This window comes from Equus caballus, chromosome 11 (genome assembly GCF_041296265.1).
Source record: "Equus caballus isolate H_3958 breed thoroughbred chromosome 11, TB-T2T, whole genome shotgun sequence".
Lineage (NCBI taxonomy): Eukaryota > Metazoa > Chordata > Mammalia > Perissodactyla > Equidae > Equus > Equus caballus.
The window spans coordinates 2,335,457-2,350,821 of NC_091694.1; the positions used below are offsets into that span (position 1 = coordinate 2,335,457).

The following is a 15,365-nucleotide window of genomic DNA, read 5'->3' on the forward strand; positions in this document are numbered from 1 at the left end:
TATATAATTTATATTTTTATATATTTATTATTATTATTTATTATTAACTCATTCTACCACAGGACCATTAAACTCAGAATACAAATTAAACTTTAGTATACTTAATAATAAATAAAACAAACTTTTTAATAAAAAATGAAATTTTTAGAGGACTGGGTTTTTTTTATTGTGATAAAATATACGCAACATAAAATTTACCATTTTAACCATTTTAAGTGTACGGTTCAGTAGCAGTAAGTACATTCACATTATTCAACCATGCCCAGAGTGGGTTTTTTAGAGAAAAGAGAAGGCAGAATCACATTTAAAATCCTCCCCTCGGCTCCTGCTCTCTGAGCTGAGATAGCACCAGCACAGCAACCTGCTCCACACAGGAAATCAGCTTCTAGGTCTGCTGTGACAGCCCCGCCAAGAAGATGACTGGGCCGGGTGCGAGGTGGCTCTGCAGCTCGTCAGCCCTGAGTCACGCAGGAAGATCGCAGAGGCTGCAGATGTGTCAGAGCTGCCCCACACCGGCCTCCGCTGATGGGCCCGGGGGGGCTGCGGCGTGCCGCTCTCCGCCCCACGTGCCTTCTGAGAGGGCGCTCTCCCCTGGCCGGGGAGAGGGGCTGCGGGCGGAGAGAAGACACGGGAGCGTGCAAACCTCGGGGGAATGAAGCGTCAGTCCTCAACTGTGAGATGGAGCATTTGGGATGTCTGTCTGGGAGACAGCAGACTTACATTCTTCTCATGAGCACCACTGCCACTGGGCACAGAAGTAAAAGAACGGCTGACAGATGATTAAAGGAAACAGCTTTAAGCAGAAAGAAACAGACATTTATGTAAAAACCAGATTCAATATTCTCATTTTCCTTTTCAAAGAGACACGTATTTTCATATCTGAAATATCAGTGTGGTTTACTAGTTTTAACTTTTCTGTTTCTAATTTGCTTCCACGTTAAAGTTACTTTCTAACCGAGCTGAGCACCGAACAGATCCTCTTGCCACAATCTCTCAACGCGGCAGCTCTTCTGTCTTTGCTACTGTTTTCTACTGAGCTTCTGAAATCTAACCCTTCTCAAGAAGTGAAGCAGTTTGTCACACCAAGGCCACCTTTCTCCCAGGTCAGTTTTAGAACATAGCCCCCTACCGGGAGGTGAGAGGAGTGGGTTCCTCATGCACAGGCAGCCACGTGGGAACTCGGTGGGTTTTAAGAGAACTTCCTTAGGTATCAAGAAGTCTGTGTGCTGTCGGCTGAAGGTGATGCTGCCACAGTCCCGACACAGCCACGTGGAACTGTTAGGTAGCGAGTTTACTCAGTACGTCTGTGTTATGACTGCCTCAGTCTGCACCTCGTGGTCCACTAGCATTTGGCCCAAAGCCTAGCAAAGTACCTGGGACATAGGAGGCACTCCATGAATGCTGAACAAGGAAATGAAACAGGTAGATGTAGAACTGTCTTTATCCCAAATATGTCTATGAGAATCTAAATTTCCCAATTCAAAATGTGGTTGACAGAAACCCTAACTACTTAATAAGCCCCTTGCAGTCCGCTGGAGTCTAAACAAAGAAGGCATCCAGTCTGGCTGCAGATGATCTGAAGTATGCTTCTGTCGGCACCTGTTCAGCAGGAAGCACTCTGTCAAGTTTAATTCCTTCTTTCCCACCTCACCTCTGGGTGCACAGAAGGCACATGAGAGCTCTGATCTAGAGTAATTAGAATCAGTAACATTTAAAAAAAAAATGACGTTCAAGGCAAACGATTCCACCAATGAATCATTATTTTTCAGGCTTGCTAACCCAGAAACACAAAAAAAATCTATTTTAAAGGATGAGTTATTTCCCATACATTATTTTGGTTTTGTATTTATCTATGATGTTGACCTTTTAATTGCAATTATTCTTTGGAAAGAATCTGCGAGTGAGGCTAACTACTAGTGAGTCACAGAACTTTCACAAGGCACCCAGGTGTGGAAGTGCACTGTTCCAGCTGGGAGCCATCACTCATCCTGAAGGACACATCCGAGATACAGTGTTACCCAAAGAGCTTTCTCCTGGGGAATCTAGAGACTCAAACACCAGGAAGATTTTCATCTTTAAAAGCTCACTAGAGTCTCTGAGGGATATGGGAAAGATTTAGAAAAATCTTCAGATGCGATGCACAGCAATCAGACCCAAAAAAGACATCTGCTACATCTTCCACACGTGTGGGTAATGGAGCTCACACACTCAGCTCAGGAGAAGCCTGGCCAGGCAGCTCACTCAAGGCCTGCGAGCCACTCGCTCCAGAAAGCACTGCTGCTGGGGTCGCAGGGGGAGCGCCTGCATTTCTCATCTTCTAAATAAAACTTTGACCTTGTGCTGCTGCTTTCCCACATATACATATATACACAAGAGACATCTTTATAAAGAGATAACGGCACTGACAATTTGAGGCGTCTTCAACAAGTGAATTTCTGAAAATAACAACTACTTGGTAATAATTCCAGTTCTAACTTAAAGCAACTTTTATTCTCAAGTCAATAACACCTACTTACAACGGACATTTTTGCAAAGTTCCGAGAGAGACTAAGATGTAAAGAAACCAGTGTACTGCTCACCCAGCTCATTTCAAAGGTATTAATGGAGCATCTATCATGTGACAGACACTGTACTAAAATCAGCAGATACAAAGTAGGACTTTTTTATAGATAGTTTATATAATTATATATATATATATCTGATATTCAATAATAATTTAAAAACCAAGTGGTACTTATTGCTTGTGGCTATGGAATCTAGGCCAAGAGAGGAGGACTCCCTTTTGTTGGATGAAGACTTGTAATGATACCAAGAAAGCCTTCAACGTTGCCCTTCAAAGGGCAGCTAACCCTTTATAGCAATAGTTTGTCACAATTACCCTGATAGTTTGCACAAATGGACCAGCCACTGTTTTAAAGCCATTTAGCTGTTAGCAATTGAACAGTTTCTAAAATGCTCTAGAATCATTCTATAACTCAGGGAAGATGCTTAATGAGAAATAATAACTAAATTATACTCCCCAATTACTCTTACTCAGCAACTAAAAAAAAGTAGATACTTAAAAATTCTGCAAACTTTTACATCAAGAAGAGAATTTCCATTTTTTGGTTATTATGAATAATGCTTGCTATGAACATCTGTGTACAAGTTTTTGTGTGAACACGTGCTTTCAATTCTCTTGGGTACAAACCTAGGAGTGGAACTGCTGTGTCATACAGTAACCCTAAGTTTATCTGAGGAATTGCCAGACTGTTTTCCACAGTGGCTGCACCATTTTACATCTGCACCAGTAGTGTGTGAAGCTTCCGATTCCTCCACATCCTCGTCAACACTCGTAATTATCCATCTTTTTTATTCTAGCCATCTTAGAGGATGTGAAATGCACCTCACTGTGTTTTTGAGTCATTTCCCTAGTGACTGACAATGTCCTTTTCTTGCCTTATTGCACTGGCTAGAACTTGCAGTACTATGTTGAATAAGAATAGTGAGAATGGACATCCTAACCTTGGACCTAATCTTAGGGGGGAAAACTCAGTCTTTTATCATCAAGCATGATGATGGCTATATTTTTTTATTATAGATGCTCTTTATAAGGAGAATAAGTTCCCTTCTATCCCTAGTTTCTGAGTTTTTTTTATTCCGAGAGGGTGCTGGATTTTGTCAAATGCTTTTTTTGCGTCAATTGATATGATCATGTAATTTTTCTACTTTACTCTACTGGTATGGTGAATTACATTAATCGATTTTTTGAATATTAAGCCAGACTTGCATACCTGGAATAAATCCGACTCAGTTGTGGAGTATAATTCTTTTCATAGATTACTAGGACTGATATGCTATTTTTTTTTTTAAGGATTTCTGCATCTAAGTTTGTGAGAGATAGTGGTCTGAAGTTTTTGGTGGTGTTTTTGTATTTTGTACTGTGCGTCCATTTTGGCATCACAGTAATAATGACCTCGAAAAATGAATTAGGAAGTGTTTCCTCCCTCTTCTATTTTCTGGAAGAGATTGTGTAAAATTGGTGTTAATTCTTCTTTAAATGTTTGGTAGAATTCTCCAGTGAAAGTCTCTGGACCTGGAGATTTCCTTTGCTGGAACTTTTAAATTACAAACTCAATTTCTTTAGTGCTTGTAGGATTGTTCATATTATCCATTTCATCTTGGTTGGGATTTGGTAGTTTGTGGTTTTATAGAAATTGTTCCATTTCTTTGAAGTTGTCAAATTTATGAGCGTAAAGTTGTTCATGGTATTTCCTTATTATTCTTTTAATGGTTGCAGGATCCTGATTCTTCTCTATTTGTTAGTCTTGCTAGAGATTTATCCATTTTATGGATTATTTCTGAGCATGAGCTTTTTGTTTCATTGGTTTTTCTCTACTGTTTTTCTGTTTTCAATTTCAATGATCTCTGCTCTTACAGTCATTATTTTCTTTCTTCTGATTACTTGGGCTTACTTTGCTCTCCTTTTCTAGTTTCTTGACATAGTGCTATGGTCTGAGTGTTTGTGTTTCCCCCAAATGCATATGTTGAAATCCTAACCCCCAAAGGTGACGTATAGTGGGGCCTTTGAGAGGTGCTTAGGTCATGAGGGTGGAGCCTCATGAGTGAGAGTAGTGAGCTTATAAAAGAAACCTGAGAGCTCCCATGTCCCCTTCCACTATGTGAGGACACAGCAAGACGACGCTGGATATGAACCAGGAAGAAGGCCCTCACTCAACCATGCTGGTGCCTTCATCTTGGATTTTCCAGCCTCCAGGACTGTGAGAAATAAATTTCTGTTGTTTATAAGCCACTCAGTCTGTGGCATTTTGTTATAATAGCCCCGAAGGACTAAGGCGGGTAGGAACTTAGATTATTAATTTGATACTTCTCTTTTCTAGCATAAGGATTTAGTGCTGTAAATTTACCTTTCAATTGCTTTAGCTGCATCTTATAAATACTGACGTTGTATATTCATTTTCATTCAGTTCAATGTATTTTTTTAAATTTCCCTTGAGACTTCTGACCCATGAATTATGTGGTGGTAATTTTTTTCTGAGATTTTTCTGTTGTCTTCCCATTATTGACTTGTAGTTGATTCTACTATGGTCAAAGAACATACTCTGTGTGATTTCAGTTAATTAAGATTTGTTGAGGTCTGCTTTATGGCTCAGGATATGATGTACCCTGATGAATGCTCCACAGACACTTGAAAAGCACAGGTATTTTGCTGCTGTGGGGTAGTGTCCTATAAATGTCAATGCAATCCTTATAACTGACATTTCAACATAGATGATTGTTTCATCTGCAAAAAAAGAGAGTTTAATTTCTTCTTCTCCAGGCTGTATGCTTTCTTTTTCTTTCCCTTGACTTGTTGCACAGGCTAAGTCTTACTGTACAAAGTTGAAGAGAAATAGTAAGAATGAGCATCTTTTCCTTGCTTCTGACCTTAGTGTTAAGAAAACCACTGACCTGCTACCCCTCCCCTCCAGGTGATAATTTCCCCGTGGCCCTCCTCCTCTACCAAGGCTCCATGTTCAACCAGTTTAAGGCAGCCATTTCTCTGGTTGCCACCAGAAGCTCCAGTGTCCTGTGCCACCACAGATCCTTTAAGAGAGAAGATCTGGCCATTGCCCCAGTATCCTCTAGCTTCAGCTTAGGGGAAGGCTGAAGCCTCTCAGCTTGGGTGGGTAGATAGCAAGCAGGGCCAAGAAGATGGGTCCTGCTGGGAACCAGTGTCCTGCACATATCCTATGGTGTTGGCCGTAATCTGTGGTCCTGAATATTAAGCAATTTCTGGTTTTTTTTTTTTTTTTTGAGGAAGATTAGCCCTGAGCTAACTACTGCCAATCCTCCTCTTTTTGCTGAGGAAGCCTGGCCCTGAGCTAACATTGTGCCCAACTTCCTCACTTTATATGTGGGATGCCTACCACAGCATGGCGTGCCAAGTGGTGCCATGTCTGCACCCAGGATCGGAACCGGCGAACCCTGGGCTCCCAAGAAGCGGAACGTGCACACTTAACCACTGCGCCACCGGGCTGGCCCCTCTGGCATATTTTAAAACAGATGATATTGGAAAAAAGGATTAAACTCTAAGACTTAACTTTGGATAAGTTCTCAATTTCATGATGGCTGCAAACAGTATATTATATCATGGATTTGGACTAATAATTTTTTTTCACATCTCATACAAACCAATCAAAAATCAAACATATTCACTGAATCACAGACACGTCTGAAAAAACAAAGGTAGTTTATTCAGATATATATTTACTTATCAGACTAAATCTGTAAATATCTCCTGAGCATCTACTTCATATGAGAGGCATGTTGACAGGTTTATGTAATAGATTTAAATTACAGCTGACAACCCCAACAGAACAGATACTTCAAGATAACATATAATTGTCAAATTAATTGTGTAAAAACTTGCTATATGAGGCCAGCTGAGGAAGATTTCAGGCTCTGCGTCTATGAAGAAAGTAGAATTTTATTTACCCCTTGAAAGTTGAGTGTACTAATGACACTTTGCTTGTCTGTGGATTTCAGTTAATACCATCAGCCGTGAGGGTTCCTAAATTTTTTATGCAGAGAAATCATTTTTCTTTCTCCCAAAGCCTTCAAATTAGGGAACTAGGAATGGTAAAAGGCACCAAGAGAAGAGAACTCAATCTTCCCAAACAAACTGCAGAAGGGATGGTGCACAGGTGCACAGAGGCAGCAAAGAGCTCGGAGACTGATTGTGTGCCATTCCATGGCACTGGCTGACGATGGATAAAATGTACAAACACGCTACAGACTAGAAAACGTCACATGAGTGACAGGGAGTAGTGCCCAGAGGCCCTGCCGTGGGACCTGTGCTCTGTTCCGCACTCTGCTGGTGCCTCCCCAGGGCTGCCCTTCCACCCCGTGCTGCCCTTCTCCTCCCAGCTCTCACTTGCAGGAAAGGCCCTGGTCTTCTGGAGGCTCCTTCTCTCACCACTGCTCTTCCACGCCCTGCCTATTTTCTGATTAGCAAATCAGCTCACCAGAGCACTTGAGGACCAGCCGTCCCCACTGGATTCTTTATTTGCCTAATGGCTTTATTCTCCCCAGCCAGGCACAGTGGAGGTAGCTGTGTGGGTCCCAATTAAAGGAGTTTCTGCCGTAGTTGTTTGAGATTAATCCCCCCACTCTCCTATAAACAGTTGAAATGGTAGGATTTCTTCTCAAATACAAATGCGACTCTCTTCTGGTGTTTCCTGTGTGTGTGTGTGTGTGTGTGTGTGTGTGTGTGTGTGAGAGAGAGTGTGTTTCAACTACACTATGTTTCCTCAAAACAATATTGTTTCTCAAAACAATATTGTTTTGAAAGCCTTCGCTCTTATGAATTCTCACAGCTTACTATACATAAAGTGTATGGTACGGAGGGGAGAACTTGGCCAGCCTCTATTAAAAAGAGGGTGAGAAACTGTCCCGAGAGTGTGCAGAGCAGCAGGAGGGGAAGGCGGTACACCAGCCAGGCCTCGAGCGGCACAGGCAGGAAGACCGGGTTGCCTGAAGGTCTGTCACCCGCACAGACCACTGCTCCCCTGTGTGCCTGAAGATCTGTCACCCGCACAGACCACTGCTCACCTGTGCGCCTGAAGGTCTGTCACCCGCACAGACCACTGCTCCCCTGTGCGCCTGAAGATCTGTCACCCGCACAGACCACTGCTCACCTGTGCGCCTGAAGATCTGTCACCCGCACAGACCACTGCTCCCCTGTGTGCCTGAAGCTCTGTCACCCGCACAGACCACTGCTCACCTGTGCGCCTGAAGATCTGTCACCCGCACAGACCACTGCTCACCTGTGCGCCTGAAGGTCTGTCACCCGCACAGACCACTGCTCACCTGTGCGCCTGAAGGTCTGTCACCCGCACAGACCACTGCTCACCTGTGCGCCTGAAGATCTGTCACCCGCACAGACCACTGCTCACCTGTGCGCCTGAAGGTCTGTCACCCGCACAGACCACTGCTCCCCTGTGTGCCTGAAGCTCTGTCACCCGCACAGACCACTGCTCACCTGTGCGCCTGAAGATCTGTCACCCGCACAGACCACTGCTCACCTGTGCGCCTGAAGGTCTGTCACCCGCACAGACCACTGCTCACCTGTGCGCCTGAAGGTCTGTCACCCGCACAGACCACTGCTCCCCTGTGTGCCTGAAGCTCTGTCACCCGCACAGGCCACTGCTCACCTGTGCGCCTGAAGGTCTGTCACCCGCACAGACCACTGCTCCCCTGTGCGCCTGAAGATCTGTCACCCGCACAGACCACTGCTCCCCTGTGCGCCTGAAGGTCTGTCACCCGCACAGACCACTGCTCACCTGTGCGCCTGAAGATCTGTCACCCGCACAGACCACTGCTCCCCTGTGTGCCTGAAGCTCTGTCACCCGCACAGACCACTGCTCACCTGTGCGCCTGAAGATCTGTCACCCGCACAGACCACTGCTCACCTGTGCGCCTGAAGGTCTGTCACCCGCACAGACCACTGCTCACCTGTGCGCCTGAAGGTCTGTCACCCGCACAGACCACTGCTCCCCTGTGTGCCTGAAGCTCTGTCACCCGCACAGGCCACTGCTCACCTGTGCGCCTGAAGGTCTGTCACCCGCACAGACCACTGCTCCCCTGTGCGCCTGAAGATCTGTCACCCGCACAGACCACTGCTCCCCTGTGCGCCTGAAGGTCTGTCACCCGCACAGACCACTGCTCACCTGTGCGCCTGAAGGTCTGTCACCCGCACAGACCACTGCTCACCTGTGCGCCTGAAGATCTGTCACCCGCACAGACCACTGCTCACCTGTGCGCCTGAAGGTCTGTCACCCGCACAGACCACTGCTCACCTGTGCGCCTGAAGGTCTGTCACCCGCACAGACCACTGCTCCCCTGTGTGCCTGAAGCTCTGTCACCCGCACAGGCCACTGCTCACCTGTGCGCCTGAAGGTCTGTCACCCGCACAGACCACTGCTCCCCTGTGTGCCTGAAGCTCTGTCACCCGCACAGGCCACTGCTCACCTGTGCGCCTGAAGCCAGGTCTCCTGCAACTGCCCACCACCGCCTCCCCAGACAGCACTCGGGCGTTTGCTTCTCTCAAGAGTTACTGGTGTATCTGAGGAAAACTAAGTTAGCTGGTGCAGTTGTCAGCATCCCAGTAAAATAAGGCCCTCTGCACCGTGCCTCTGGGCGCCCTGTGTGCAGCCAGCTCCCCAGCTGCCTTCCGTCTGGTGACAGTTCCCACCACGGACACGCGGCAACAGTGGGGAGTTTCTCTTCATTCTTAAATATGAGACACAACAAAGAATCGTCCTAAGTCTCCGGTATAAAAGAGAACAATCCAAATAAATCATAAGAGAAAAATTTATACTGGAGGAAATGGAGATGACTTAGAAAAGAGAAGAATACCTTTTAAAAATCCACAAATCGTCTCATTTAAAAATTAAAGGAGAAAAAGAATAAAGTTATCACAGGATAGACTTCTCATTTCCCTACCACCTACAAATGACAACTACAAAGTTAAAGAAGGAAAAGAATGGGAGGTATGAAAACAATTATAGTGTGAAAGATACAGATGGACAAGCCTTGAGCTCCTGTAAAATCAGCACCGTGGACCCCCAAGCTAGAGACAAACATCCCAACAACTGCAAGTCCACGGGGATAAACTCACACCCGAAAATTCCATTTAGTAAACAGTGAGCAAGACAGATACCTTCCTATAGATAACCTCAGAATTACCCTGTGGAATTCAGAAATCCCAGACAGACATCATAACACTACAAATATTAACCTTTTTAACACAGAGTTGACTTCTGCTGCAAATTCCACGGACACCCATGCAATGTGCTGTCTACAGCACTAGCAAAGGAACTGTAAGATTTCAAAATATGAATTCTTTAGTTCCATGGGATGCACATTTAACCTTTTTTTAAAGAAACCTGAAGATTCTGGTGTTAGTCATTTTTGTCAGAATTACTTAGTTTAAATATCTGACATAAAGTTTAGTCACAGCAATGGGTACATGAGGATAATGTATTATATATCAGTTCAAATACAAGATTTCAAAATAGAAAATAGAGTTGTAAGTCATTGTGGATTCAGTGATGCCACAGAACCAAGTTTGTTTCTTGCTATGAAAACGAGTGTCCGTTTGACAGGTTTCTGTGCTGCTGGATGGTACTGCTAGAGTTAAGAGGAGTGGATCACACAATAGTGTTTAGAGAATGTCAGCTAAAAACATGATTTACTTGGAAGCATCATGAGAAAAGCTTTGCAAAGGGCAACAAGTAGTAAGAGAATCATGCCACCGGGGTGACGGTTGAACTGCCATCAGAGCCGATTCCTAAAACGTGGCAACGATTCTGCAGGAGGAACTCTCAGGCTACTGCCATGGCGCCCACCAAGACACTGTCTGTGCTCCAGTCCTCCGCCTGGGAGGATGGTTATGTTCAGGAGCAAGTGTTCCTGGGGCACGGTCCAGCCACTCTGTCTCTGTAAAAGAAAAGGCACTATTGTTCCTCCCACTAGACATCAAGTTGCTCACTTGCTTCCAAACAAAAAGAGAGAGATTGCCTAGGTTCGCCACCATGCTTGACTGCTGTCTTCAGTGAAGAGCTGTAACTGCCTGTGGGAAATAGCCACCAGAAGCAGAAGTGATGGATACAACTTCATAAAGACTGTTTCAAAGAGAATGTGTTTGAGATTTAGTCATCCTTTCTTTTCACAGACCAAAGATTTAATGTCCAAGATAAAAGCTGTTTCAAAAATCTTTTTCTTTCTCTCTCTCCAACTCATTCAACATATATGTTGTATATCATGAATATAAATATCCTTCTATGGCTTATGTCTGAATGTAAGTAGTTGTACCCCTGGATTCCTGGTTAGAGTTACACAAGGCCAGCGGGCAGACTTTTCAAGTACATCTACTCATCCACTGCAAGAAGCAACAGTGATATTGCTTAGTGGAAACAGCCTAAAATTCCATTCCCAAACTGTCAATAATGCATGTGGATAGAATGAAGACATTTCAGACACGCAACGTGGCTGACACTCGTCATCAGATAGTCCGATACCCATTCCCCACTACAGGTGGGTGGCCACATGGCCCTGCTCCAATACATGAGATAGAGGGGAAGTCAGCTCTGCTTTCCTAGTAAGAGAGACAGATGTGCTGGCACCGCCTTTCCACACCTCTTCCTGCCTCAAAGACAGATGAAATGCCTGGAGCCATGGTGGGCGCACTGTAACCATCAAGATAAAACATCAACCGGCTAAGGAAGCCAGAGTGGGAAGATAAAAACAGCCTGGGTCCCTGATGGCATTGCTGAATAATTAAATCATTTGCCTCAGAGAGCTTAGTGAAAAAGACAAACTGTTATTTGTTTAAAAACCTATAGTGAGATTTTTCATTACTTACAGCTGAAAGCATTCCAAATGCAAACATCTAAGGTCTGAGAAAGATTACTCCCATACATCCTTTCTTAGGTTGTTACTTGCAGATTTGCCCAGGCAGAACAAAGGAGACAATCCAGAAAGAGGAGGAGATGGGATCTAGAACATAGTGGATGCATCCAGGAGAGCCATAAGGGAAATCCCAGGATGACGGCTACAGAGCAGGCCTGCTTAAAACAATCACCTGGATGTGGCAGTGGAGAGCTGGGGAGGAAGACACTTTGGGGAAAGGGCATTTTCTGAGATTTGATGCTATCCTTGTGAATTTGGGGACTGAAGAAACGTTAAACATCTAAGTCAAGAAGAAAAGAGAAAATTTCCAAGAAAATCAAAGAAACAAACAATAACGGTTATTAAAACGCAAGTCACAGCACCCTACTTAGCCATTCAATGAACAATATTTGCATGGTCATAATCAGGGAATTGAGCTTTACTGTTTGTTATTTTTTAGAATCAACCCAGATACAAAGCATGGGGGCTTAATTATGGTCAGAGAACAGAAGATAATCATAAAGTAAAAGTGCAGATGACAGAGTTTCAAAGGTCAAGAGGCAAAAGAAAGTCTAAGGAAGCTAAGAGCCTAAAAACCAAAAGATACTACTGATCACTGATGAAACTAGAGATAAAAGCATATTTAAAATTGCAAAGGTTACAAAGTCTTGAGAATCCAGACAGAGAGATATAACTACGTGGCAGTGGGGAAATGGGGAGAGGCCATTTAGTGCCCCGCCTTCAATTTCCCTTTAGAATTCACTGTTTAACGCAAACACCAAATACAACTTAAAACTACCATGTAACGTGTCTTTACTGTCAATGTTCTATATAGTTTCTCCAATTCTTTAAATACAATTTACTAATGGCAGCTCTGTTTTTGGTTTGTATGACGACAGAAAGGCCATAGGTAACCTAAAATTCAGGAATCAAGGAGTGGTAGTATAAGCATATTATTTACACGTGTAGAGGTACTCAGTGGAGGAACTAGAAACATGAACAGTTAAAGGAGGTTTCCATCAGTAGCAGTCTTGACCGGGGAGGAGTCAGGCCAGGAACTATTTCATTCATTATAAGTCCTCTCTAATATTTGATTTTTAAAATCATGGCATACTAATTTCGTAAAAATAAAAATACTTATTTTAAAAAGAATGTTGAAAGCAGAAAGATTGGAAGATTTTCCTTAATTTACAAATTACAAAGCAATATGACAATGAAAAAAGCAATACGACAAATAAAAACGTAGAAGACGGCGGAGTGACGGACGCGCGTGTCCTGGCTAGAAGGACGTTTGAGTTGTGTGTGGTCGTTTGCACTGCGCTCTCCAGAGGCCGTCCTCAGCCTCGCCTGCAATGGTCCTGTGAGATGGGCGTCCACAGCAAGGAACCCTCCCGGTCCCAGCACAGTGCTGTGTGACCAAGAACACGAAGCCGATAATCATCCTTAAAATTTATGTCGCGCAGACTTGTGTCCATGTTTATTACTCGGAGGCTTTCTGGTCCAAGGAACCATCTTCCTGCATTATATTTAATCACTTTTTACCCTCTTTATTGTTTAAACACTGGCACAAACCACTTTATCTGCCAATTTCTTTCAGTTCACATGTTATCATTTACCAATAAAAGTGCTAAAATGTATTGTAAATTTACAAAGAATTTGGTCAAGTGTAAGAGGGAAATAATTTTTTAAAAGAATAAACCTAAGAGGCCATATAGGACTGCTATTTCTACAGCAGATAATAAAATGACTAACGTGAACATTAAGATACATGCTAAGAGCCAATTTTATCTTTTTAATTTCCGCTGTTTATGCAAGAGACCAAACTGAACAATAGCCAATAACAGTAAGTGTATTGGAAAAACATAAGACTTATCTACACGTAATTAAAAAAAGGACTGAAGATAAAAGTCAGAGCTAATTATAGAACATATGGTAGAACTTTGCATTGCCGTCTCTTTGCCACTTCAGATAACATACTTTTCATTTGCTCTCTTCCATGAGGCATTAGTCAATTAAACATTTTTTTTCCCAAAAAAGATGCATGGAAATCTTTTTCGTTGCACTTGATGAAATGAACCGTTTCTTAGGCTGAGTAATCCTTGGCAACACACAGAGAATACATACAGGACTGACAGAGCAGATACTCAAAGTGCTGCAAAGAAAACATTTAGTCTCATGCAAGAGAGAGAAATGCTTGCTTTCTGCTGAAAGGGGTGGAGAGAGGCCATATTTAACATGTTTTAATTAACTAAGGCTGATGTATTGGTCTTTCTTAACCACCCGAAGCTCATAAATTGGGTATAAAAACCAGGCAGAATTCTTTGGCATTTTTATTTACATATTATAAATGTAAAAAAAAATTTTTTTGCAATATTTATGACGATGCGAGAAAAAGCAAATTATCTCTCGCCGCTTTGATTTTTTTAGTGCTCATCAGATAACCTATCCCTTGGTTAAACCTAGACGAAATGCCCAAAAGCAAGGCAAAAATTTGATGATACAAAACTTAATCTTCCCCTTCTCTTTTTATAGAATGCAAAAATAATAACTGTGGCACTTGGTTCCATTTTCAAGGATAAAGGGCATTTTATTTATCAGTCACTCTTATGCAATGTTCTGCGTAAGGGCTTAATTTATAAATATGAAACATTAAACTGTATGACAGCAATATCCTCCGATGAAATGTGAAAAAACATAACAATACATTAAAATTGGATAGACCCAAAAAGGCTTGAGGAAACATGTACTCTGGACCATTTTTGCTCCTGAATTGAGAGTTTCCTGCACTGTAACCAATCAGAATTCATGACTCCCTCGAGGCTGCAGAATATTTTATTCTCACACTTTCGTGTAGGCCACAGGATGGAGGCCTCTTAATTGAAACTACCTCTTCGATTTCTCTTTAGAATTCACTGTTTTTTCAAACATCAAATATTAATTAAAACAACCAAGTAAAATGTCTCTTCACGATCAGAGCACTGCACTGGCTTTCCAGCTCTTTCAACGGAAGCCACCAATGGCAGCTGTTCTGGTTTATTTTCTGTATTTAGCTTAGTGGGTTTTTGTTTGTTTTTTAACACAAAAGAAAATAGAATTGAGGCAATAACAAAGTGCTAGTGGAACTGCAGACTGTGCCCAGATGTGGGTCCATTTCTCCTAAAATGAATGTGTCTGCTTTATTTTAACATTTATCTCAGAGGTAGAGACCAGTGGAGCATAAATCAACTCTGTTAATGTTACCACTTAATTAATGTTCAGATTAAAAAAGACACTGAGTAAAATGAGATGTATACATGAGCCTACAAGCTTGTACCGAGGACCTCCCAAGTTCTTTGTCATGGAATACACCTGTGCAATTCTCCACTCAAAGAATGAAGGGAAGCAGCACCTGGAGCCCAACACCCACCCCACTGCACCCCACCCCACCACACCATCCCAGAGAAAACAAAACAAAGACTCAGCCCCAATCCCGGGGCATTCGAGTGCCTCACCTCCAACTCCTGCTCCCTCTGCAGGGCAAACTGCTTGAAGGACTTGACGATAAGGCCGGCATTGGAGCAGTCGTAGACAAATATCGACGGGCTGCCCATCCACGTCTGCAGGTCATATATAGACAGAGGGATGTACTGAGTGTAGTTCTGGAAAACAAACAGCGCACAGTGTGACTTACACCTCGAGAACTCTGCTTGCTAACCAGCATGCCAAGGAAGGGACAACACAGTGGGCGTGGCCGTGGAGAGAGTTCTTGAGCTATCGTCTCTACACACCATAAGTGACAGCACACCAAGCTCCTCCACCATCAGCCCATACGCTGTTTCACGCAGCAGTGGGAGTGCTGGACGGCTGTCACAGCTCCATCCCTGGCCCCGGACTCCTCTGCAGTTGCCACCTGGTTCAGTGGCCCGCTGTCTGCTGGGAACACGGCTCATTCC

The 15,365-nt window shown here is 43.4% G+C and overlaps 1 protein-coding gene across 18 annotated transcripts in view; it reads right to left on the reverse strand.

Moving 5' to 3' along the window:
• The window catches only part of RPTOR (regulatory associated protein of MTOR complex 1), a 397,394-nt gene that overhangs the window by 213,687 nt on the left and 168,342 nt on the right, over positions 1-15,365 (reverse strand). For all 18 annotated transcript variants that reach the window (XR_011423116.1, XR_011423115.1, XM_001489603.6 and 15 more), the window contains exon 5: positions 14,925-15,071. Coding sequence is in view for 16 of the 18 variants with exons in the window: in XM_001489603.6 (XP_001489653.1) it covers positions 14,925-15,071 (147 nt within the window). In the remaining 2 variants the exon portion in view is untranslated. The remainder of the gene's footprint in view (positions 1-14,924; positions 15,072-15,365) is intronic.